Source organism: Chrysemys picta, chromosome 6 (genome assembly GCF_011386835.1).
Source record: "Chrysemys picta bellii isolate R12L10 chromosome 6, ASM1138683v2, whole genome shotgun sequence".
NCBI lineage: Eukaryota > Metazoa > Chordata > Testudines > Emydidae > Chrysemys > Chrysemys picta.
Genome location: NC_088796.1, coordinates 49,770,879 through 49,796,558, shown reverse-complemented (window position 1 = coordinate 49,796,558; position 25,680 = coordinate 49,770,879). Strand labels below are relative to the sequence as shown.

General features: G+C 43.3%; 2 protein-coding genes across 18 annotated transcripts in view; one reads left to right on the top strand and one right to left on the bottom strand.

The window, feature by feature from the left end:
* The window catches only part of GTF2H2 (general transcription factor IIH subunit 2), a 25,528-nt gene extending 14,394 nt beyond the window's left edge, over nucleotides 1–11,134 (top strand). For 9 of the 10 annotated variants that reach the window (XR_010602201.1, XR_010602202.1, XM_024104534.3 and 6 more), the window contains 4 exons: nucleotides 2,323–2,426; nucleotides 9,672–9,774; nucleotides 10,033–10,072; nucleotides 10,717–11,134. Coding sequence is in view for 8 of the 10 variants with exons in the window: in XM_024104534.3 (XP_023960302.1) it covers nucleotides 2,323–2,426; nucleotides 9,672–9,774; nucleotides 10,033–10,072; nucleotides 10,717–10,836 (367 nt within the window). In the remaining 2 variants the exon portion in view is untranslated. The remainder of the gene's footprint in view (nucleotides 1–2,322; nucleotides 2,427–9,671; nucleotides 9,775–10,032; nucleotides 10,073–10,716) is intronic. The other variant, XM_042855895.2, reaches the window with a different exon arrangement.
* LOC103306052 (survival of motor neuron protein-like) lies at nucleotides 5,347–25,680 on the bottom strand. 8 transcript variants are annotated; one of them, XR_010602204.1, is made up of 9 exons: nucleotides 25,519–25,680; nucleotides 25,114–25,185; nucleotides 22,991–23,116; nucleotides 22,406–22,606; nucleotides 18,163–18,303; nucleotides 17,194–17,265; nucleotides 15,485–15,828; nucleotides 14,452–14,537; nucleotides 5,347–6,467 (listed from the first exon to the last, which is right to left on the bottom strand). XR_010602204.1 is itself a non-coding variant. In XM_008167499.4 (9 exons), the coding sequence occupies exons 1-8, from the start codon at nucleotides 25,570–25,572 to the stop codon at nucleotides 14,481–14,483; spliced, it is 834 nt and encodes a 277-aa protein (XP_008165721.1). In that variant the 5' UTR covers nucleotides 25,573–25,680; the 3' UTR covers nucleotides 5,347–6,467; nucleotides 14,452–14,480. The 8 variants fall into 8 exon arrangements, 6 of the variants coding, with proteins under 6 accessions (XP_008165721.1, XP_065455192.1, XP_023960303.1 ...); XR_010602203.1 differs by having other exon boundaries at nucleotides 25,438–25,657; XM_008167499.4 differs by having other exon boundaries at nucleotides 15,485–15,595.

Genomic DNA, 25,680 nt, shown 5'->3' with positions numbered 1-25,680 from the left:
GGCAATTCTGGAGGACAAGGTGCATGTCGCCGACTCAGCAGTGTCCAGTGAGGCCTGTAAAGAGGTTTGTGCCTCTGCCTTGCCCGTCTCAACAATAGCTCTGAATTCCTTCCTGGATTTTGCTCCTTAAATTTCAGCATAGAGCTCTGGGAATTGAAACTATCTATTCAGGATTGCCTGCTGGTTGGCAATCCTGAGTTGCAAACCCCCAGTGGAGTACATCTTGCGCCTGAACAGATCCAGGTGCTTGGAGTCCTTCAACTTAGGTGCTGGGGCTTGCTCTCCCTGCCTCTTCCTCTCGTTCACCGTAGCCACCACCAAAGAGCAAGGTTGCGGGTATGTGAAAAGGTATTTCCCCTTAGAGGGGACAAAGTATTTCCTCTCCACACTCTTTGTGGTGGGAAGGATAGAGGCTGGGGTCTGCCAAATGATCTTTGCGTTGGCCTGGATAGTTTTGATAAGGGGTAGAGCCGCCCTTGATGGGCCTTCCGGGGCCAAGATGTCAACCAGAGGGGCCTCTGACTCTACCACCTCCTTGGCCTGTAGACCCATGCTCTGTGCCACCCTGCATAGGAGGTCCTGGTGGGCACAGTTGTCTATGGGGGCGGCCCCGAGGCGGAGTTTCCCGCAAACGCCTCATCCAGGGAGGACACGGGTTCCTCCTGCCCCTTCCGGTCCCTGGGGCCTCCTGCTCTGCCTCTACATCTTGGTCAACCACCCTGGGATCTGGCCCAGGAACGGGGGTTGGTTCCAGGGGAGGTAGTGTGGTCGGTACAACCTTAGCACCCTTGGGGTGGGGCGACTGGCCGATGCCTCCAGCACCCTTGGTTTGGACACCACTGAATGGGAACCTTTAGATTGGGTGCCCTGGGCTTGGTGGTACATCCATGGGGGTTCAAAATAGCTACTGCACTGATCCCTGCCACTCCAAAGGCCATGGCCCTGCACCCACATCAGGCCTTCTATGAGCTCACCAGTGTCGGCCCTGCGGCGAGTGTCTGGACCCCGCCTCCGAAGACAGGGACTGGGACCATGATGGCCAGGGTGGTGCGGAGCTGGGCTGGGGAGCAGTGCTACGAGACTGGACCTGGAGTGGTACTGTGAGTGGGGTCTGCACAGAGATGCTGACCGGTGCCAAGGCAACCGGAGCCAGGAGTGGGACTTGCTGTGCAACGGGGATTGGTGCTGCGATCCGGAGCGCTGGCGTGACTTGGACCTGTGCCGCGAATCTGACCGGTGCCATGAGTCCGAGTGGTGCTGGGACTCAGAGCGGTATCTTGCCTCTGCTGGCGATACTGAAGGACAAAGCATTGCCGGTTTGCCTCAAGATGGAGCCATACGTTGTGGCACTGGAGGCTTGGCACGGAGGACTGGGGACCTTGGCGCTGTCGTGGCAAACAAGTATCTTGTGGCCTCAAAGGTGTCCGGGGTGGACTGCAGTTCCACCTCCTCAGTCACCTGGCTTGGGGAGTTCAACGGTACCGGACTCGACGGTCTGCCTTGGAGGTGCCACTCTAGGGGGCCCCACAGCCAAACCAATGGGTGCTGCTAGGGGCAAAACTTTCCGATGACTGTGCACATGGCGCACACACACCCTAATTGGAATCGATATGAGTAATCACTCGAAGAAGAACCGTGTATACTCCATGAGAGAATTAAAATGCATATCTTTAGTTTTTAAGTCCAAACCAGAGTTTCTCTGTGTGAGGAAAAATTATGACTATAATATAGTGGATGCCTTTTATAAAGTCACTTTCTAGAGGTAAAGGAAATTTCAGTTATGTGGGGGGAAAATTAATCTTTTCTTCTGTTGTTGAGGGAAAGCGTGATACTGGCTTCTGAGTCAAAAGCAGGTGGCTAAATCAAGCATACATTTCCTCTCTTGGAAAAAGATTTCCTTAAACCATTAGATCCTGGATCACATTTCAAAAAGCTTATTGAACTCCTCATGATATTTCCCTATTCTTGGGTATTATTGAGACACAGGGTTAGAAACTCCATTACCAGTGGAAATTGAGCTACTAGGTAACACTTAATAAATTTCTGAATATTTTGCTACTTAATAAATGGGAAGGTTAATCCCAGGATTTAATTAAAGACCCTGGTAAAGTGTTGGTGTTTTGTTGTAACACTTCATTAAATGGCTATGTCATTTAAGGAAAAGTGTATTTAATAGTGAATTTTCTGGTTGATTTGCAACTTTGCATCACACCAAACTCTGTGACAAACTCTATGCTCGTTCTCCAGTTCTGTCCAACAGTTTCACATTTGTCCAAGAGATTTCAACAGTATTAATTTCTTCTCTTCCTGCCCCACCCCCAGGCACTTGGAAAACAACAGTGATCCAGGTCTCACGTTGGGTGGATATTTCTGTCCCCAGTGTAGGGCCAAATACTGTGAACTCCCTGTGGAATGCAAAATCTGTGGTGAGTATAAAAAAACAACAACACAAAGTATATAGACTTGGTGAAGACAAAGGGGGGGGGAACAGAGAGCTGTCATGGGAGGGGGTCTACTATAGACCAGCAAATCAGGAGAAGGCGAATGAAGCATTTCTAGAACAAATTATAGAAATAACCAAAACATCAGATTTGGTAGGACTGGGGGACTTTAACTACCCAGGAAAAGCAATATGGCAAAACACAAGTTCTTGTATTGGGGACAACATTTTGTTTAAGAAGATGGTGGAAGTAACCAGGGGAACACCATTTTAGACTTGCTTCTAACTATCAGGGAGGGATTGATTGCAGATCTGAAGGTTGATGGCAATGTGGGTGAAAGTGATCATGAAACGATAGATTTTATGATTCTAAGGAAAGGGAGGAGTGAGAGCAGCAGAATAAGGACTTAGACAAACTCAGAGAACTGGAAGGTAAGGTCCCCTGGGAGGAAAATCTAAGGGATGAATGAGTTCCGGAGAGCTACCAGCTTCTCCCAAGACAATATTAAAGGCATAACATTAAACGATCCTGATGTGATGGAAAGATAGGAAGGATACGAAAAGGCTGCTTCGGCTGTACTTGAAAATCAAAAGGGAATCCTACAAAAAATGAAAATGGACAAATTGCTAAGGATGAGTACAAAAGAATAGCACATGTACAAAATCAGAAAGTCTATTGACAAAATGAGTTGCACCTAGCAAGAGACAATAAAAGTCAACAAGAAGAGGTTTTATAAAGACATTAGGAGCAAGAGAAAGACAAAGGAAAAGTGTAAATCCTGTACTTAGCAGGGAAGGAGAGCTGATAATGGACCACATTCAGATGGCTGAGTTGTTTAATGCTTATTTCTTCAGTCTTCACAGAAAAGGTAAATTGTGACCAGATACTTAACACAATTAATATTAACAAGGAGGAAGGCGTGCAGACCAAAATAGGGAAAGAACTGGTTAAAGAATTATTTAAATGTATTCATATTGGTATTGCCTGATGAAATGCACGCTAGGGTACCTTAAGGAATTATCTGAAACAACTCGTAATTATCTTTGAGAACTCATGGAGTATGGGGGAGGACTAGAGAAGGGCGAAGATAGTACCTATTTTTTAAAAAGGGGATCCAGGGAATTATAGACCAGTCAGAGGTGAAAGTAAGCCAGTACAGCGTACTGGTAAGAAGTTGGCTGCCAGTACTGGCCGGTACACAGTCGAAGTTCGAGCGCTGCCGCAGCAGTGCTTTAAGGACCGTACTGGCAGGGCTGCCGACGGGGGCAAAAGGGGCAGCTGCCCTGGGGCCCAGCTATTTAAAAGGACCCAGGGCTACCGCAGCAGTGGCTGGAACCCCAGGCCCTTTAAATCACCACTGGAGCCCCGGACAGAGCTTGCCCGGCAGCGCTGAAGGACTGGCTGGGGGAGGCTGGCCCCCCAGTCCTGCCCATAGGTGTGGGAAGTGGGGGTGCTGCTGCTCCCCCAGGCTTTGTGCCCAGAGTAGCCCCGTGCCAGGGTCCTGACGGCCAGCCCCCTGCCCAGGGGCTCCACTACAGGTCCCAGCCATCAGGCCTTCTGCTGCCGCCTGGGATCCCGGCCGTGGGGCTCTGCTCCTGGCCCCGGCCTGGAGCTCCTCAACTGCCCCCAGCTGTGGTCCCAGCCTGGGGCGTTGAGGGATGTGGACGGGGTGGGGGTAGCGGGGGCTGCAGCTCAGCACCCCCACCCTAAAAATTGTTCCAGTGCCACTGGCCATGCCCCTTCTGTCCAAGGCCCTGCCCCTTCCAGAGCCACGGTGCCGCGCTCCCCAGCTTGCTCAGGAGCCCGGCAGCCCTGCATACAGTAAGAGATTTAAGTTACTTTCACCCCTGAGACCAGACAGTCTAACTTTGATACCTGGAAAAATATTGGAACAAATTTTTAAAAATTAGTTTTAAAGCACCTAGAGTATAATAGATTTATCAGTAAGAGCCAGCGTGGATTTGCTAAGAACAAACCATGCCAAACCAATGTAATTTCCTTCTTTGACAAGGGTACTGGTCTAGTGGATTAGAGAGGGAGGGCGGTGAAGAAGTAGGCGTGATTCATCTTGATTTCGCAGTCGCACATGACATTCATATAAGCAAACTATAGTAATTTCATCTAGGCCACATTTCCCTAAAGTGGAAGCATAACTGGTTGAAAGACCTTACTCAAAGAATAGTTATCAATGGTTTACTGTCAAACTGGGAGGACATATCTAGTGGGGTCCTCCAGGGTTGTGTCCTGGGATCAGTTCTGTTCAGTATTTTGGATAATGGAGTGAAGGGTATGCTTATAAAATGTGTGGATGACACCAAGTACGGAGGGGTTGCTTGCACTTTGAAAGACAGGATTAGCATTCAAAATGACCTTGACAAATTAAAGAATTGGCCTGAAATCAACATGATGAAATTCAGTAAAGACAAGTGCAAAGTACTACACTTAGGAATAAAAAAATCAAATGCCCAACTGAAATGGGAAATAACTGGCTAGGCGATAATATTGCTGAAAAGGATCAGGGGTTACTGTGGCTCACAAATTGAATATGAGTCAAAAATGTGATGCAGTTGCAAAAAAGGCTAATATAGTTCTGGGGTGAATGAACAGAAGTGTTATAGCTAAGTCATGGGAGGTAATTGTCCTGTCTGTTTGGCGCTGATGAGGCCTCAACTGGAGTCCAGTTCTGAGGGCCACACTTTAAGAAAGATATTAACAAATTGCAGAGGGTCTGGTGGAGAGTAACAAAAATGATAAATGGTTAAAAAGCCTGACCTATGAGTATTCTGCATTTTCAGTTTTTATTTGTTTAAAAAAAAAAAAAAAGTCCAGGAATTTTTCAGTGTTTATTTTCCAAACCTTAAAAACAGGATGAAAAGAGGTTAAAAAAATTGCGAAAAATCAGGAGGAGGAGAGGAAAAAAGTTTGTAATATATATATTTTACTACAGTATAATTGAAACTTTTTTTTGTATACAAAGGTATATTTTGTGTTTCTCAGAGCTTATAGTTTTTCCAGAAATCCTGGTTCGCGTATGCTTGCATAATTTTCTTCAAAGTATCCTCATTCATGTTGAGCCTCTTGTTGTCATGGAATTAGTCCAACTTTGAAAATATGCACTCTGCATCAATAGATTCAGGGGATACACTCATAGCTTGCTGTGCCACTTTGCTGAAGTTGGGAAGTATGTCTTGATGTTGTTCTAAGAAGCCAGAACATCCAGTTTCGTATCGTCAGGGTTAGGGAAGTTCATGGAATTAGTAAATGCCCCTTTCAGATTTGAAATTTTATCTTTAGTAGCAAATGGTTGAAATACTCTGGTATAACAGTCATAGTCTGCTGCAAAATTCATCTTGAGGAAAGGGTGCAATATCTGGATGACATTCCAAAAAGAATCTTTGGCACCAAACACTTTGGGTTTCAGATTATAGGCCACGGTCGTCTCCTATTTCTGGCTGTGTTGTGTTGAAGGTTTTGAGTGCTTGTTTGATTTTCTTGTGTTCCAGGGTGGGAGGGATTTCCAGAAACAGCTGGGTTTTCTTGCCATATGTTTCTCCTGCAGCTTTTGTGCTCAGTTCAGCTGAGATTTTGGTTCTCAGGATCCAGTAGATATCTGTACTAGCAAATGTGTTGGCAGTAGTTGGAGAAAATTTGAGTGTTTTCTGTGTCACAAGTGACTCCCAAGTTTTCAACAATGAGTATTACCTTGGTGCACAGAATCTAGCACTTATTTTGGTTATTTGCCAGTCCATGTGTCATTTACATAACAAACAGCGAAATGCAAGCTCATCCACCAATGTGGCCCAACCCAGGGGTAGTTAATCGGCAATTGGCTCTGCACTCAACTCGCACTGTGTTAAACAAAGCCTTCAGTTTGTTTGCATGCTTGAAAATGGCCCCGAATCCAGTGATGCAAAATTTCACATCTTTCATTTCTTCTGTAGCAGTAGCTGCTGACAGCGCGGCATTAATCAGATGAGCTGGACAGATAATACGTAGGAGCTCTGGTTTCTGATTGAGTTGAATCTCCTGTGCAAACATAGTCATGTAGGAAGCAGAATCGCTATTAGTTGCGGTCACGTTTTCCCAAGTTAGTTGGTACATCTCAAACATGTCAGTTACTGTTGTGTCGACAAAACAGCTGTCAGCAGAGGGGATGTATGTCCCATCAGCACAAAACAATGTGGGTTTACTTGCTTTGAAATAAAAAAAACTAAAACAAAAGGCCAAGAATCGGAGGGTCAAAAGTATCAGGAGATTCATCACAAATCAGACTAGGCACCACATTTCCATTAATCTGTTCCATCAGTGTAGATACTAAAGCATTGTCATTTTCTTTCAGATGCTTACGAGTGAGGTTGTGTATATTAGGAAGGGTTTTGCAGCTGGACAGTATTGTTGCACAAAATCATCAATAGGCCCCTCTGCTATTAACAGCAGTTGTCCGGCAAAATGAAGAGCATGCACAAATTCTTTGACACAATCATGCTGTGCCTTCTTTTTCATTAAAGCCCCGGTAAAAGCGCCTGTTATTGACTGTTTATCCCGAAGCTCACTTTCTTCTTTTGTTTTTTGTCGCTTCCTTTCAACATGTCCCTTTATTCTGTCAGCAGGAGCATGACCTCAATTATAGGCGCCGACTTCAAATGGTGCCACTGGGTGCTCGACCCCCCCCTCTGCACCCACCCCTGCCCTGACTCCACCCCTGCCCTGCCCCTCCCAACCCCTTCCCCAAAGTCCCTGCCCCAACTCCACCCCCTCCCTGCCCCTATTCAACTGCTTCCCCAAATCCCTGCCCTGCCTCTTCCCCAAGTGTACCATGTTCACACTCCTCCCACCTCCCTCCTGGAGCTTGCTACAGCTGTTTGCTATTGGCAAGCGCTGGGATGGAGGTGGAGGAGGTGGTGGGGTGGGGAGTTTGGCTGCTGGTGGGTGCAGAGGACCCACTAATTTTTCCCCATGGGTGCTCCAGCCCTGGAGCACCCACAGAGTCGGTGCCTATGACCTCAATGCTGCAGTACTTGCAGCACAATGCATCCTCCCCACTCCCATCCTTACTTTCCTTGAAAATTTCCAAGCACTGATTTGCTTATTGGTATTCAACATAGATTTGTGTTTTCATCCCATGTTTATCTGTTTACCTTATCTATCTATAACCCCAAGGAGCTTACCAAAGTTTCTGGAGCTGTGTGTGCTGGTAGTTCAGGGAGAGGCATACTCTCCCTCTAGGAAGGGAGAGCCAAGGGCAGACTCAGTCTGCTAGGTAACCAAGAGGGGGAGAGACTGTGTAGAACAGGGGTGGACAAATTACGGCCTGGGGGCCGCATCCAGCCCACCAGACATTTTAATCTGGCCCTCGAGCTCCTGCTGGAGAGCAGGGTTCGGAGCTTGCCCTGCTCCGGTGCTCGAGCAGGGGCTTTCCCCGCTCCACGTGGCTCCCGGAAGCAGTGGCATGTCCTCCCTCTGGCTCCTACGCGTAGGGGCAGCCAAGGGGCTCCACATGCTGCCCCCACAGCTCCCATTGGCCAGGAACCACAGCCAATTGGAGCTGCAGGGGTGGCACCTGCGGACAGGGCAGTGTGCAGAGCTGCCTGGCCGTGTTCCCATGTAGGAGCCGGAGGGGGGACATGCCACTGCTTCTGGGAGCTGCCTGAGGTAAGCGTTACCCGGAGCCTGCACCCTCACCCCCTTCTGCACTGCAACCCTCTGCCCCAGCCCTGATCCCCCTCCCGCCCTCCAAACCCCTCGGTCCCAGCCCAGAGCACCCTCCTGCACCCCCAACTCCTCATCCCCAGCCCCACCTCAGAGCCCGTACCCCCAGCCAGAGCCCTCACCAACCTCTACTTGTGTATACTGTGTTTTACACTGTGGAACTGCTTCAGTTTCAGCGCTCTAGGACACAACAATTGCATAAAGTTTTAGTGTTTAACAAAAATCAGTACCTGAAAAAATATTGAGTGGATTGATAAAGAGGTGTAAATCAGTAAAAACTGGACTCCTTTAATAAACCTGGTAACTTATCAGTGAAAATTGGTAAACTCAAAATGTGGAACTCTGAGGAAAGGTTAAAAAAACTGGGCATGTCTAATCCTGAGAAAAGAAGACAGGGGGGAGGGAACCTGATAGTCTTCAGATATGTTAAGGGTTGTTATAAAGAGGATGATGATCAATTGTTCTCCATGTCATTGACAGTAGGACAAGAAGTAATGGGCTTAAACTGCAGCAAGGGAGATTTAAGTTAGGTATTAGGAAGAACTAGCTATCCTTATAGTTAGTTTCTGGGGCTCTGTGTGCTGGAATAGGCTTCCAAGGAAGTTTGTGAAATCCCTGTTGAAGGTTTTTAAGAACAGGTCAGACAAAATAAATGTTAGGTATATTTGGTCATGCTTCAATGTAGGGTGTTGGACTAGATGACCTCTCAAGGTCCTTCCAGCCCTACATTGCTACGATTCTTTACGTATAATGGTAAGCAACAACAAACAAACCCCTAAGCTATTGGGATGTGGAAAGACTCAATTATGCCTGTTGCAGAACTTGTCCTTAATTCTAGTCTTGGGTATCAAATAGGTTTGAGGCTCTGAGGGCTACAGTGTGTAGAAAGCAATACCATAACACAGACTGTTGTGTCTTAGACTGAATGCTGAATTGCTTGTTTGCTTGAAACTTTCATTGAGGTCAGTGGGAATTTGGGGTGAATCAGAATTTGATCAGACTCCATTTCTTTTGTATTCCAGTATCTTTTATATTCACTTGATTGGAATACATATATATCCAAAAAGGGATTCCTTTAGCAACCAATTTAGTTATATAGTATAGTGGAAATATCACTTGTGCTGGAGGAAAGTTGTAACTTGCCTTGATTGAAGGGCTTGGACATAGTTATATTTTCATTACAGAATTAAAATAATTCACCAACCCTCAAAGGAAGTCATTAGTATACTTTTGTAAAACCTCTGCAATCACTAACCTAGATGGAACAGAATGGAGTTGCATACCTTCCAATTCTTAAGAGTTTTATAATTTTATGTGGACTAAGGCAGAAATTCAGATTATTAAAATTGATTCACTCACATAAAATACCTTTTGCTGTTCAATAGGAAGGTCACGGGGCCAAAAGGTTCGTAAACACATGCTTACTTTTGTTGCTTTCTCCTGTATTCATGAAATCAAAAATTTTGGTTTATCTTGACAAATGATTTTCCCCCCCCCCATCTTTTTATTTTGATATTCAAGGTCTTACATTAGTCTCTGCACCCCATCTAGCTCGGTCTTACCATCACCTGTTTCCTTTGGATGCCTTTCAAGAAGTTACACTGGAAGAATATAAAGGAGAACGGTATGTAAATCATGCCTGCTATAAAGAATTGACTTGAGCCCTTATAGATTTCATCTTTCGTTTTGAAAATAAGATAAGTTGGCAATGGCTTCTTTAGTACTGGTTGAACTAGTGCATGTTCAGTTAAATGGCTGTGACTTGTCATTTAAATTATAGAAATGGATATCAAATTATAATTGTGTAAGAAATAACTGTAAAATGATGTTGAACAATTTTTTTTTACTGCTTTCAATAAAAATTTTGAACTCTGTTTCATAGCTATTGTCAAGGCTGCCAAGGGGAGATTAAAGATCAACATGTAAGTTATTAAAATGTAATGTAATTTGCACACTGCATCTTAATGTAATTAATCTTTGTGAAGGTCATCTTGATGACAAAACAAAAATTCCCGTATGGAGACCATCATGTTGGCTAGATTGAATTCTCAGTCCTGGGTTCTCTCTTTTTAGACTGCAAAAGCAGCACACTTGAGGTAAGGAGTGTCCAGAGACTGTCAGGTGTGCTGCTGCCCTCGCTCAAAAAGTTGACAGGGCTAAGAATGAGTCCCACCTCTGGGTATAAGGATGGTGGAAGTCTAACGTGTAGTTAGATTAGAGAAAAATGAGCTTTGTCAGACAAGATGCTTATTTGTAGAACTCTTTAATGTAACCTTTACTTATGTTTTAAAAAAGTATCAGCTGCAGTACCCATAGGATTCCCAAGTTATTACAACTATGGGGTTTTTAAGGATGAGAATTTGGGCAATTAGTTTAATAAGAAACAAAATTTATAGTTTATTCTGATTGAATCTAAAAGTTATATTTAGCCTGAAAAATTTTCAGATTGGAAACTTTAATTTGGTAGGAATCTTATGATGTAAATATGCAAAATAAAGTTTTACAGTAATCTATTGCATTACTGTAATTGAAAATTTAACTTAATTTTTTTAACCTTTTCACTCAGGTTTACATTTGTAAAGTCTGCCAGAATGTATTTTGTGTGGAATGTGACTTATTTGTTCATGATTCTCTGCACTGCTGTCCTGGCTGCATTCACAAGCATCCTGCTCCTCCATGCATATGATACCAGGTGTTCATAGAGATTGTCCTACCGGTTTCATTCTTGCACAAAGAGTCAAATTAGAAGAAATACCTAGGTGAATGCAGTAACAATGAAGATTTGCTAGGGGAACAAACACAACTTTTAGTTAATGTATAGAATTGGAATATTTAAATTCTAATGGTTAATGTTTATAAAAATATCTACATCTGATGTATTTTCCTCACTTGTTTTGTAAATCTTTGACTTATTCAAGAGTCATTCTAAATAAAAGTGTAAATCTGTGTGTGGAAAAGTGATAAAAATGGATTTGTATGCTAAACCAGTGATTCATGTTTGTTTCATAACTTGTTAAAAAAACCCGAACATCTTAAATATTTTTATACTTAAAATATTTTTAAATTACTGTAGAAAAAAAATCTATCCCCAGGATAGAAAAACATGCTTATTAGAAGAACTTATCCAAGTACTTTGTGACAGACCAGCAGGATAAACTTTCTAAATCAAACAGAAAAATGTGGGGCTGGAAGGGACATCAAATAGTCATCTAGTCCATCTTCTCATCTTGAGGCAGAGTTAAGTATACCTGACACTTTTGTCTAACCTGTTCTCAAAAACCTCCAAGAAGGGGTATTCCACAACCTTCCTAAGTAACCTGTGCCAGAGCTTAACTATTCTTATAGTTAGAATAATATCCAACCTAAATCTCCTTTGCTGCAAACTAAGCGGATTACTACTTCTCCTACCCTTGGTGGATATGAGGGAATAATTGATCTTATATACAAAACAACCTTTTATGTATTTGAAGAGTTATCAAGTCTATTTAGTTTAGACTAAATGTGCTTGCAACCATTCCCAGTTTAGCATCAGCCACAAATTTTATAAGCATACTCTCCACTCCAACCAATTCATTAGAAAATAGTAAGATGGACCAGACTGTTCAAGGATCTCACTTAACATGTCCTCCCAGGTTGAAATCAAACCATGAAAAATGAGTAGTTTTGAATTGGTCCAATGACAAGTCATTTTGATGTTTCAATAGATGTATTAGTCAATATGGACTGTAAAAGTTTTGCTTAACATTTAAAAACTTGTTTATAAAACTAATAGAAGGGGGGGAAAATGTAAGTGACTGATGTGGAAAAAAATAGGCAGTACATTTTAATTAAGTGACCTCCCTTATTCTCAGAAATGTGAGCTGCAGCCTTTTTGTCAGTGTAAGATGTTACATCTAAACTAAAGGAAATAAATGAGGGTTAAAAAGAGAAGGCACCTTTTAAGCCTGTGATTCATTGTAAGTCTTACTGTATATGATTACGCAGAAAGCACTCTTAGCAATTCTGTTTTTTAGTGCTTTTCATTTTTTAGCATTGCAATGTTACAATACTTTGAAAGAGGATCTGAATTATCTTCCTTCTTATATCAGCAACAGAATGATGTAATTATAACCTTGGCAAATCAAAGGAAGGCAATACATTTGCCCAAGAAGTGGGAGCAGAGTTGGTTACTGACAGTTAAGTGACATTTTAAACATTTCACTACTCCAAACATGTAAGAAAGGAGTGTGTTACAAGTAGCTACACCATCTACTCTGAATGACTACATTTTGTTAGGCCTCTAACACGTTGCAAACGAAGGGGAGTACATGCTACTCATGTGAGAATTCTGCACCCCTGTGCAGAGGCAGAATACATGTTCCCCCCCCAGCAAAATTTTGTTTCCTTTGCAGAACATAGATTCTGCTGCAGTTATACCTTTCACCCACCAGGGGTGGCTGTGGCACCAGAAGAGAGGGCACTCCTCAGTCGGGCCAGGTGAGAAGGCAGTGGCCAGACAGAGCAGGGCACAGGGGACTGTTATGATCTAGATCAGGGGTCAGCAACCTTTCAGAAGTGGTGTGCTGAGTCATCATTTATTCTCTGATTTAAGGTTTTGCGTGCCAGTAACACATTAACATTTTTAGAAGGTCTTTCTATAAGTCTATAATATAACTAAACTATTGTTGTATGTAAAGTAAATAAGATTTTTCAAATGTTTAAGAAGTTTCATTTAAAATTAAAATGCAAAGCCTCCCAGACCAGTGCCACTGAAAATCAGCTCATGTGCTGCCTTTGGCACATGTGCTATAGGTTACCTACCCCTGATCTAGATGGTATGTCTTTCCTTTATACATATGCCATCTAAAACATAAAAAACCCAAAACATTTAAGAAGCAAAATTTGTTTAAGTTTAAAAAAGCAAATTCAAAGTTTGAATAAGTTTTATTTACAAACATGCAAAATAGTATAACAACAACTCATAAGTGAGCCTTCCCCAGCTCATCTGCTTTATGTTCAAGGTTCTGATCCTACTCATAGGATATTTAACGTTTAACATTTTCTATGTCACTAACTCCCACCAACAGTCACAATTACGTACATCACTGCCTATTTGTATCTAGGTTAAATATTTTGTACTTCTCAGTTCTGATCAAAATTACTTGGGATTATAATTCAAATTACAAATTTAAAAATGTAAGATGCTACAACAATGCAGAGAGATCAACATGTATATAACAACCACTTGTTTTGAAAGGGATCTGTACAGTATTTTTAAAATCCATAATATTAGCTTTTAATGGGGCAGGTGTCATTTTATTACTGCAATGCTTTAAAGGCTGGTTGCCTTTAAAGTAGCAAAATAGACATTCATACATTCTTAAGTCTGTTGTTGCACTAATTAATTCAGTTCACTATGAAAATGCAAGGGTTAAGTTAAGCCCAGTTAGTCTTCGTGATTTAAAAAAAATCAGATCTTCATATCACCCAATGTACAAGTGACATCTCTCCCAGGGATATTTGTACCTGGCTTAAAAGAGAAACAACTATTATTGTATAGGTGCATGCACATACTAATTTTTTTAAACAAGTATCACCTGCAAGTCACTATAAATCCTACTTGCCCTTTACAGACAAGTCTGTCAGAGAAACAAGTAAAAAGGAACAGATGGCAGAGTACATGTTTTGCACGGCAATAAAGTGATTAATACTTAGGATCTCCCTTAAGCAAAAAGTTATTTCAAACCAAAGTGCAGATACTCAGCAATAAGGGGGGAGGGAATAAAATAAAATAAAAAACCACACACAACAGGACAGAAAAACTCGAACTGAGCTAGATGTTAGTCCTGTCTTGAAAACCAAACTCAAGCACAATCTCTCCTACTCTACATGTTTAAGCAAGCAATTGTTTCTAAAAATGTGTGTAGTGTCACAAAAGTCAGATTTGATCACAAACTCAACAGGTCTTCTGTTTCCAGGACTGATTAAGTTAGCAGCCCTTCAAATCATAGTGGAAGTCATCAACAACATGGACTTAAATTAATTTTTAGTAAAAGCAGCCACATTGATTTCTCAATCACAAATCCCACCTTGGAAAGTACTGTAAGAGCCTATTCCAGCTCTCACCCACTATGTCTGGTGGCAAGTCACTTGCTACATTTTGACAGTGCCAGAGATTTTCTTCACTGATGGCCAAGATGACTAGAGGTCTTGGAACCCAAAGTTGCCCTTTTCTTTAAAGGGACACTCTCCACAGCTAGGATGCAAGCTGCAATTCCCACTGATTGCAACATTAAACTTTAAGCACAAATACAATACTTACAATTGCTCAAGATAGTAAGTGATATTCAATTATTTAGGGTGAGGACATCTCTCCAAGGCAGCTTCCATTCGGCTCTGTTTTAAACCCTATGGGACACAGGATAGCAAGAGTTTGTTATTCAAATGTGAAGACAAAATAAAAATGAAGCTTTGCTCATCATGGTAAAATATTTTGGGCCAAATCCTTCTAATCTCTCTTATGGAAAGCAGATTTGGTTCTTTATAGATTACAGACTGAAGACAAACAACCAACATATATTATATTGAGATCAGGAACTAAAACTTAACTATTTGCTATTGTCTTGATCTGTGTCCCTGCCGAACAGCTTGAGAAATTTTTGCTGTTAAACCAAAAGTAAATAATGGAAACCGAAAGTGCCAATTCCCAAATTCTGTTTGTTTAGACTTCAGTCCACATTTGAATATTAACAAGAATTAATTATCAAAGCTTGAAAAGTCAAATCCTTTCTACATTTTTTTTCTTCCTTTGCAATTATGCAAAAAGCAGCCCTCCACAACCATGGATTTTTCATCAGTGTGGCGTTCCAGCATGAGCTATCCATGTACCACAAACCCACACTTCCCACAGGTCAGTAATGAAGTATGTTGATTGGGAGGGGGAAGAGGAGGGTTAGAGAATAAATTATCTAGTAGTAGTTAGAAAATAAAAGTCTTCACAGAACTAAATAGTGAACAAGTCCAGATTTACTCCAACCACTCAATCTCTTCTTCCATTATGACAAACTGTGCATGCTAGGAGACTCCACTGGACTGGAAAGCTGCAACTGTTGATCTCAAATTATAATATATTTAAATGTGCAAATGTAAAACATAGCAAGTTCTCATTAGTTAAGTGGACTGATCTGCTTTTGCTCACAGAGAGACGGGAACACTTAAACAGAATGCCTTACAAGCTAGGTTCTCATAAATTAGAGTAAAAGCTCCATAGAGAAAAAGAAACACCTACTTTTCTTAAACAACAGTAGAACCCAAAGCTAGACTACACATGCAACATTTCAACAGGAGTCACTTACCAGATAGTAGCCGGTGTGATAACCACTCATATACCAGGCTATTAACATACTTCCCAAAGCTTCCTCATCTTCAGGAGAATCTGGACCCATGGGTGGTGGAGGAGGAATCAACTAGGAGATTGCAACAAAACACTGTGAACTGGCTTTATTTAATTGGTGTTTATCTTACAGGCAGGGGAAGTGAATGACAACAACCAACTCTGAAATTGACAAATAAATGAAAGAATAGAAATGCATTCTTGCACACGCTTCGAAATTAGATAGTTTGTATTTGCTTAAACACCTTATTTACAAAGGCACATGTACCACTCCTCTGTATTTAGCTCCTATGATCAGCGTATCCACTGAGAGAGAAAGGGGAAAAAAAAAAAAAAAAAAAAACTTATTTTCCAAAATTCATAACACACTCAGGGCTTTTCTACATACAAAAGCTTTGACTATACCCATACAGTTAAAACACTATAAATACACTAATGCAGATGCAGTTGTATTAGTATCATTATTCCCATAAGGGAAGGGAAATAAGATGCGTCAGTATAAGGGAACTTAGTATCTGTTGGAATTATTAATAAAGTGTTGAATTAATATGGGAATTCAACAAACACCAATTTAACCATGAACTCCTTTATTAAATCCACAGGCCAAATGCCACTATATGTAGTTGCTCTAAACATGCCTAAAAAGCCTAACTAATAAGCAATTTATTACATCCAAAACAGTAACAAAACATTATAAGCATTTGAGCAAGATACTTACAAATGGGCTAAACCCAGGGTACTCAGACCCATATTGGTCAGCTCCAAAATAGGCAGATATTAAAGAGTTCATTGTTAAGAGTTTACTTTTTTATACACTTTAACTGAAGTTGGTAATTGGCAATGACATCACTTGTTTGTTAAAGACCAATCTGAGACAATTCACCCTTATTTTGTCTTAATCAAGTAAGATTTACAAACTCCTTTCTTCCCAAGAGTTTTCCACCTCTCCTCCTTGCTGTCCAGTAGTTTTCCCATTGCACCTGGGTTCACATGGGCTTTAACACTGGTGTGTGGGTTGGGGAAGGGCTATGTTGGCTCATTTTAAGACACTTTTTTTTTTTTTTAATTTAAAACCATCTGTAGTCACCCCTCTCAGTCAGACACCTTCTTTTTAGAAAGTTTCCCTAATATTATTAGCTATTCATTGAACCAGACATCCTCAATACTTTATTCCTTCTGGCCTTACCACTTATTATTTTCAAGGCCTTCCTTCTACTTGCTATTCAGGGCCTTTCTTTGCAACATAAACATTTCCTTTACCAAACTTAAGATAAGTATAAAATTAAAGAATTAAAGTTACTTATTCTACAATATCAGTATAACTATTTCAGTAAAAAAAGTCGACGTCTAACTGAAATAGTTACACCAGTACAAAAATTCTGTATAAGATCTTATAACAGATCTTAATCCTTCTATCCTTGTAAACTCCAGAATAGAAATTTACTCCCTGTGATCCTGAATACAAACCCCAGAAGCTGGGAGGAAATTTATAATTGGAACATTAAGATGGGCTTAACTGGAACACTGCTACTGGGCACATACGCAGTACTGAATAGGTATTCATTTCAATTTAAAAGCGGGTATGTGCATACAGGTGACCAAGAAAGTCAGTTAGAAAAGTGGAGATCACAAATATTTGCCTTTAATCACTATTTTCCATATACCACTTACCGGTGGTCCTGTTGGGAATGGTGGGAGGCAGCTTGATAAGAAGGGTGGTGGTCCACTAAATTTTGGTCCAGGCTACAGTGAAATAATTGAATATGAAACAAAATTTGGAATTAAAAAGGGGAAAGAAACCTTCTGCCTTAAAATATTATTATGCAACAGATCACAAAATTGCTCAAGCAAAGGTAGCAAGTCCCAATGACTTAATGAATCAACAGTATAGGAAAATGGGCCAGCTATAAATGATTCTTGCCAGTATTCTCTGATGTGAGCATCAGCAAGCCTAGCAAAAAGAGACAGTGACTTTCTTTATAGATATCACAAAAAGACAGGCTTGACGTTTTAATAGTAGTAATTTTTAAAACGCCTTTTAAAGGGAATCTGAAGTTGGGTGCTGACATTAAAAAACTGTTCATTACATCTAATATTCCTCTATCCAAGATATAACTGATCATATCTGGTCTAGGATACAAGCTAAGTTCACTCTGTTTTTGAATACTAAATTTACCATACCACACATTTTTATTACAATCACACTGTGTCTATGCTCGTATTTAAAGATGAAATGATAGGCTCTTATCTTAATTTATGCTAGTTCTTCACATATGAAATTTTCTGGTCATCTTCCACTTATATTGCAATGTTCCTAAAATAAAGCCAATTGTTTTTATTTCAATTGCATTTCATATAGAATCTATTCTAGATTGTAAATACATAGGGTGACAATTTGACCCCAAAGAAGTCAATGGGAAAACTCCGACTACCAGGGTGTCTGGATTTCACTCCTACGGTTTACCACAGGGATATACATTAAAGTTCAAGAGTTGTTGTAAGAGCTTAACACCATGCCAATGTTGGAATTTAACATCTAGAAGAGTGGTAAATACATTATTTTCTCAAAGCTGTGAAATAAATCATGTCTGAAGATCCTGCTCTGCTTCAGTCCACTATCACAGCTAGGGCTATGCTTACCCTTTCCAGGCCTGGTGGTGGAGGAGGTGGAAAATGGGAGTTCCAGTGAGAGGATTTTAATTTGGTAGAGTTGTATTTGTTTCCAGGTGATTGGGAGCACTTTTCACTTTCATCTGTTGAATACTGAGTTTCATTTTCATTCTAGAAGGAAAATTGTATTTTTAATTAAAACTCTGGTAGACATGTTCCCAGGTTACACCTCCCATGTGTCTAGAGCAAATGTTAAACCAAATTCAGTATGAAACTTTTCACTAGGAAAGTCTTGTCCACATCCTCATCCTCCATCTTGATTTTTGCACCTTCCTATACTCTGCCCCTGCTGATTCAAAAATGCACCTGCTAAGATCATCTTCCTGTTCTTTCATTTTGACCATATAATCCCTTCTCTTTTTGAATCTCTCCACTGTCTCCTCCCTTTCTACCACATCAAGTTCAATCTTCTTGTCTTCACATCCAAGGCCCTTTACAGTTCTGCTCCTCCCCTAATTATTTGCTCATTCCTTAAGAACGGCCATACTGGGTCAGACCAAAGGAGAGTGACCAGACAGCAAGTGTGAAAAATCGGGACAAGGGTGGGGGTAAATAGGCACCTATACAAGATAAAGTCCCAAATATCGGGACTGTCCCTATAAAATCTGGACATCTGGTCACCCCTAGACCAAAGATCCATCTAACTCTGTATCCTGTCTTCCAACAGTGGCCAATGCCAAGTGTCCCAGAGGGAATGAACAGAACAGCTAATCATCAAGAGATTCATCCCGTCGTCCATTCCTAGCTTCTGGCAAACAGAGGCTAGGGAAACCATCCCTATCCATCTTGGCTAACAACCATTGATGAACCTATCCTCCATGAATTTATCTAGTTATTGAATTTATCTAGTTATTTTGTTAGTCCTGGCCTTCACAACATCCTCTGGCAAGGAGTTCCACAGGTTGACTGTGCGTTGTGTGAAAAAATACTTCCTTTTGTTTGCTTTAAACCTGATGCCTATTAATTTCATTTTGTGACCCCTAGTTCGTGTGTTATGAGGAGGGGTAAATAACACTCCCTTCTGTACTTTCTCCACACCAATCATGATTTAATAGACCTCTATCATATCACCCCTTAGTCATCTCTTTTTCTAGCTGAAAAGTCCCAGTCTTATTAATCTCTCCTTGGCAGCTGTTCCATACCCCTAATAATTTTTGTTGCCTTTTCTGAATCTTTTCCAATATATCTTTTTTGAGATGGGGCGATCACATCTGCACATAGTATTCAAGCTGTGGGTGTACTATGGATTTATATAGCGGCAATATGATATTTTCTGTCTTATTATCTATCCCTTTCTTAATGATTTCCATCATTCTGTTTGCTTTTTCGATTGGCGCTGCACGAGTGGATATTTTCACAGAACTATTCACAATAACTCCAAGATCTCTTTCTTGAGTGGTAACAGCTAATTTAGACCCCATCATTTTATATGGATAGCTGAGATTATGTTTTCCAATGTGCATTACTTTGCATTTATCAACATTGAATTTCATCTGCCATTTTGTTGCCCAGTCACCCAGTTTTGAGAGATCCTTTTGTAGCTCTTCACAGTCTGCCTGGGACTTAACTATCTTGAGTAGTTTTGCATCTGCAAATTTTGCCACCTCACTGTTTACCCCTTTTTCCAGATCATATATGAATATATTGAAAAGGACTGGGCCCAGTCCAGACCCCTGGGGGGCACTATTTACCTCTCTCCATTCTGAAAACTGATCTTTTAACCAGTTACGAATCCATGAGAGGACCTTCATTCTTATCTTATGACTGCTTACTTTGCTTAAGAGCCTTTGGTGAGGGACCTTGTCAAAGGCTTTCTGAAAATCTAAGTACACTATACCCACTGGATCCCCTTTGTCCACATGCTTGTTGACCCCCTCAAAGAATCCTAGTAGGTTGGTGAGGTAGGATTTCCCTTTACAGAAGCCATGTTGACTTTTCCCCAACAAATTATGCTCATCTACATGTCCGACCATTTTATTCTTTAGTTTATACTATAATTTCAACCAGTTTGCCTGGTACTGAAGTCAGGCTTACCAGCCTGTAATTGCTGGGATCACCTCTGGAGCCCTTTTTAAAAATTGGCATTACATTAGCTATCCTCCAGTCATTTGGTACAGAAGCGGATTTAAATGACAGGTTACAGACTACAGTTAGTAGTTCTGTAATTTCACATCCGAGTTCCTTCAGAACTCTTGGGTGAATACCATCTGGTCCTGTTACTTGCTTGTTGCATTGCTCCCTCATCCCCAGCACTGCCACCAGTTGTCAGCCTTAACAACCCAACTGTCCAGTTCTCCCACTCTTACCACCTTTTTCTAGTTTCATATACATCTTGGGAAGATGAATTTTGGTCATCTAAAATTCAGAAAGTGACTTTAAGACATTTTAATGCCGGGGCTATTTCTTAGCACATACACACACAAAAAGATCACTCTCTAATCTCATATGAAATCCTCCACATTTAACACTGAGTCCAGCATCAGCAAAAATAGTAGATTGTTTATGTTTTCTTGTAGAAAGGGCCAAAAGTCTGCAGTGTACAGAGAAAAAAAGACAACTGTTTCAGTCCTGACATGTCTAGTACCCCCCTAGCAAAACTTCTTGATGTCCAACACTGCTGATTAGTAACTGAAACAGTATATTGATGTGTGTCTGGAAAGACAACATCTCCCTTCATTAAATGATTATTAAGTGAATCATTAAGGAAAAGCAGGGTTTTGCAGCAATCCTGCAGGTGAGAATTATAGTTTTATGCAAGAATCATAGGGCCATATACAGTCATGGTATGGTAATAGTAATGCTACTACTACTCAGCACTTCTAAAACACTTTTCATCCAAAGCTCTCAGAATACAGTAACTCCTCACTTAAAGTTGTCCCAGTTAACGTTGTTACGTTGCTGATCAATTAGAGAACATGCTCATTTAAAGTTGTGCAATGCTCCCTTATAAAACGTTGTTTGGCAGCTGCCTGCTTTGTCCACTCCTTGCAGAAAGAGCAGCCCATTGGAGCTAGCTGGTGGGGGCTTGGAACCAGGTTGGACCTGCAGCCCCCCCTATCAGTTCCCTGCTCCCTTAAGTTCCCTGTGCAACAGCCTCCCAGCAGGCTATCAATTGCCAGCCAGTTCAGCTGTCCCTCCCCCCACTGCCATGTGCTGCTCCTGCCCTCTGCCTTGGAGCTGCTCCCGGGAGCCTCCTGCTTCCTGTGCAAGGTGGGCGGCGGAGAGGAGTGGTGCTAATGTCAGCGTGTTCCCTTCCTCCCGCTCCTGCCCCCCATCTCCATAGAGCATGGGGGGACACGACAGGGCTCAGGATGGAGGGAGCTTGCTGGCAGCAGCTGCTGTCTCAACTTGCTGATCTACTTAAAAAGGCAATGTACTTAGAGTGGGGTCAGTGTACTTAAAGGGGCAATGTGCGTCTCTCTCTCTCACACACACACACACACACGGTGTGTGTCTTCGTCTCTCTCTGCCATGCCATCTCCCCTCCCTCCATTCGTGCTGCCTTGTTAATGTAGCCTTACACGCTACAATAGCAATGTATTCACCCTTGAGGGCTCAGCAGAGTGCTAGTTCAACATTTAGCAGTAAGGCATTCCCTGGGACTCTCTGACTTCACCACCTCAACCAAGCTTCACAGCAATGATCATTGCTATGTACAGTATTCAACTGTTTGTTTAAAACTTATACTGTGTATGTGTGTGTACACACACACAGTCTTTTGTCTGGCAAAAAATTTTTCCCTGGAACCTAACCCCCCGCATTTACATTAATTCTTATGTGGAAATTGGATTCGCTTAACATCATTTTGCTTAAAGTAGCATTTTTCAGGAACATAACTACTACGTTAAGCAAGGAGTTACTGTACTCTACAAAAAAGGTTAGTATCACTATCCCCATTTTACAGACGAAAAAATTAAGTCCAGGAAAGAAAGCCACTAGCCCAAGGTCACCCAGCAAAGGAGTGGCAGAGCTGGGAATTGAAGTCAGGTCTCCAGAGTCTCAGTCCAATGCCCAGTCCATGAGGCCACACTACCAAACAGGCACCATATACCCTTACTTTCAATAGATTCATGACCATTTATACGAAGGATCACTTTTGGTTCACATACTCTTCTCCTCCTGCAGTTCTACAAGGGCAACAGTAATAGAACAAAAGTTAAAAGATTTTGCTTATTTTTAGTAGAATAGTAATTGTTTATATTTGCCGTCTCACCTCCCCGGCATTCTGCTCCTCATTTTCTTTTTCAACCGTGTTGGGAAGAAGTAGATCAGATAGATTGTGCTCTTCCCTATTTCCGTACCCAGTGTAAACAGCAACACAGGTTCCTCTCTTCTGATTGATCGAGGCAATAGTTGCCAGGTACACATTACCATCCTCAGACCAAACTGCATTACAGGCATCACCAACTCTCCACTGCAACAAAAGCAAGAAAGTCAAATCAACAGCTATATTTGTGATCCTTGAAAAATGTTTTCTCCAAATGTAACTTTTCTCATCCTCAAGTGTTTCAAACATCTAAATGTTAACATATCCATCTACTATGCATACAAACTTTTGAACTAAATACTGCCTGATGTGCCTCTCCTCACTAGATTATTCTTTGTATCCAATTAATCTGTTTCTAAAGTGGCCCCAGCAGAGCAAGAATTTATAAATCTTATTTACAATCTCATTGAGGTCAATAACTAAAATCTTGCCTTGATAACCAAATAAACCTTATGTTTTAAAACTGACTAGGAATACGTGCAATACAAAAATTAACAACATTTAGTTTTGGTATTCAGTTTTTAAGATGACCTGCTTCAATGGTGCTGCGTTGCTTTTCTTCCTACTTCTGTTCTTTTTATTATTTTTTCTCTTTGTCCCTGAGCATTGTTCTTGTTTGTCTGAAGGCTCTGAACACTCACCATTCTTTAGAGCATTCTATAAAAGAAAAAAAAAGATTCTATGAATTATATCCCAACATCTCAACTATGACGTGTACTCCCATCCCCCATCACAATAGCATCCAGAGCTAAATAGAGGATGCAGATAGCAAATTTCTCCAGTTCTGATAAATGGCATAATGGTAAGGGTGCATGTATTTATTTTGTCTATATTTCATGTTGTTGTAAAAAGGTCCACTAAACTTAGATGTGTGTCTATAAGACAGATTTTAGCCCAATGTGATATTTGCACTCCTATGAGCAGTTTTCTACAATTCTACTTTTGAAAGAATATTCTTAACGAGATAGACTTCTCTACACTATGGGTGCTTCAGCAGCACAGCTATGGCGGTATAGCTGTGCCGCTGTAGTGGTGTCGTGTAGACGCTTCCTACAGCAACTGGGAAAGGGTTTTTCCATCACTGTGGATAATCAACCTCCTCAAGTGGTGGTTACTCCGTGAACAGAAGCATTCTTCTAGCAACCCAGCCATGTCTATGCCAGGAATTAGGCTGGTGCAGCTATAGTGCCGAAATGTGAATTTTTCATACACCTAAGCCAGAGGTGGGCAAACTACGGCCCGCGGGACCCTCCTGCCTGGCCCCTGAGCTCCTGCCCCAGGAGGCTAGCCCCCGGCCCCTCCCCTGCAGCCTCAGCTTGTCCTGCCGCCAGCGCAATGCTCTGGATGGCAGGGCTGCAAGCTCCTGGGGGAGCGCAGCTGCAGAGCCAGGGCCTGACCTAGTGCTCTGTGCTGCACTGTGGCTTGGCTGGCTCCAGCCGGGCACCCTGGCTGTAGCACCACCAGTGCTCCAGGCAGCGCAGTAAGGAAGTGAGGGGTGGTGGTGGTGGTGTTGGGTTGGATAGAGGGCACAGGAGTTCAGGGCAGTGGTCGGGGGTGTGGATAGGGGTTGGGGTGGTCAGAGGGCAGGGAATGGGGGGGGGTGAATGGGGGCAGGGGTCCCCAGGAGAGGAGGGGTTCGATGGGGTGGCGGGGGGCAGTCAGGGGCGGGGGTTCCAGGGGCTGTCAGGGGACAGGGATCTGGGGTGTTGGATGGGGCAGGACTCCCAGGGGGGCCATCAGGGGGCAAGAAGCAGGTGGGGTCGGATAGGGGGCAGGCCACGCCTGGCTGTTTGGGGAGGCACAGCCTCCCCTAACCGGCCCTCCATACAATTTTGGGAACTGTAGAGGACCCTTTGGCCCCGATCCTGCATGGAGGCCCCCCCCCCCCCGACACATAGGGTTGCCAGGCATCCGGTTTTCAAGTGTAATGCCCAGTCAAAAAGGGACCCTGGCGGCACCACCAACCGGGCTGTTAAAAGTTCGGGCATCAGAGGCCAGGGCTAAGGTAGGCTCCCTGCCTGCTCTGGCTTCGTGCCAGTCCCAGAAGCGGCCACTAGGTCCTGTGGCCCCTAGGCACATGGGTGACCAGGGAGGCTCCGCATGCTGCCCCCACCCCCAGCGCTGGCTCCGCAGCTCCCATTGGCCAGGAACCGCAACCAACGGAAGCTGTGCCTGTGGGTGCGAGGGCAGCACACGGAACCGCCCATGCACCTAGGGGCCACAGGGCCTGGGAACCACAGTAAGCACCGCCAGGACCCTGCACCCTGACCCCTCTCACACACCCAAGTCCCCTCCCACACCCAAACACCCTTCTGGAGCCCACACCCCAACCCCTGCCCCCTCAACCCCACATCCGCAACCCCATTGCAGAGCCCGCACCCCCAGCCGGGTGAATGAGTGAGGGTGGAGAAGACCGAGTAAAAGAGGGAGCGGGCATGGAGCGAGGGGGCCGTGGTAAAGGTGTTTGGTTTTGTTTGTGCCATTAGAAAGTTGGCAACCAACCCTAGACGGGGGGAGTGGGAGCTGCCCCCGCGAGATTCCCCGCAGGCTCTGGGCCATACAGCGCAAAGGTAAGAAGTTTTTGGAGCAGGGGAAACGCATCATGGGGGTTCTGGTGGAACGGCTGCTAGCACAGCGCGGGAGAGCCGCATTACCTTAAATGACGCCACCGCTCTATCGTACGCCTTTATCAGGGCGGTGTCATCCCAGATGTCCGAATCGTCGCTCTGCGGGGGGGGGGGGGGGGGGGGGGGGGAGAGGGGGAGAAGCGGGGACAGGAAGTGTTACCACCACGTGCAGCACGCGCACGCCGCCGCCCCCGGCCGGGTCAGGCCGCGGCGGCGGTCACGGGGTCTAGGTTGCGGGGAGAGCGGACAGGGCACGGGGTAAAAACGCGCCCACCCCGCACGGCCGCTAACGGTCCACGGGGAGCAACCCCCGCCGCCAGGCCTGGCCCAGCCACGCGGCCCCGGCCTCACCTTGGGGATAACACGCCCAGTACCTGCCCCAAGCACCGCGACCCCTGCCCAGGTCCAGACCCGCTCGCCTCCCTCCAGTACCTGTCCGGCGCCGCGTTTAAAGAGCACCGTCTCGGCCCCGCCATGGCCTGCCATAGCAAAAGTTTGACGGGCCGGTGGCCTCCACCACTCAGCCAGCGCGCGTGCGCACCCCTTCACACTCCCGCCCCGTAGAGGGGTGGAGCTTGATTGGTTGCGGCAGCT

Bases quoted from the DNA above. Each gene is read 5' to 3' on its own strand.
- LOC103306052 (XM_065599120.1), bottom strand. From the start codon at position 25,572: ATGGCAGGCCATGGCGGGGCCGAGACGGTGCTCTTTAAACGCGGCGCC. The intron at 22,607-22,990 runs GTCATCTTAAAA...CTTTTGTTGCAG, and splicing joins ACGCAGCACCATTGAAGCAG to TGGAGAGTTGGTGATGCCTG. The intron at 17,266-18,162 runs GTAAGCATAGCC...ATTTCACTGTAG, and splicing joins CACCACCAGGCCTGGAAAGG to CCTGGACCAAAATTTAGTGG.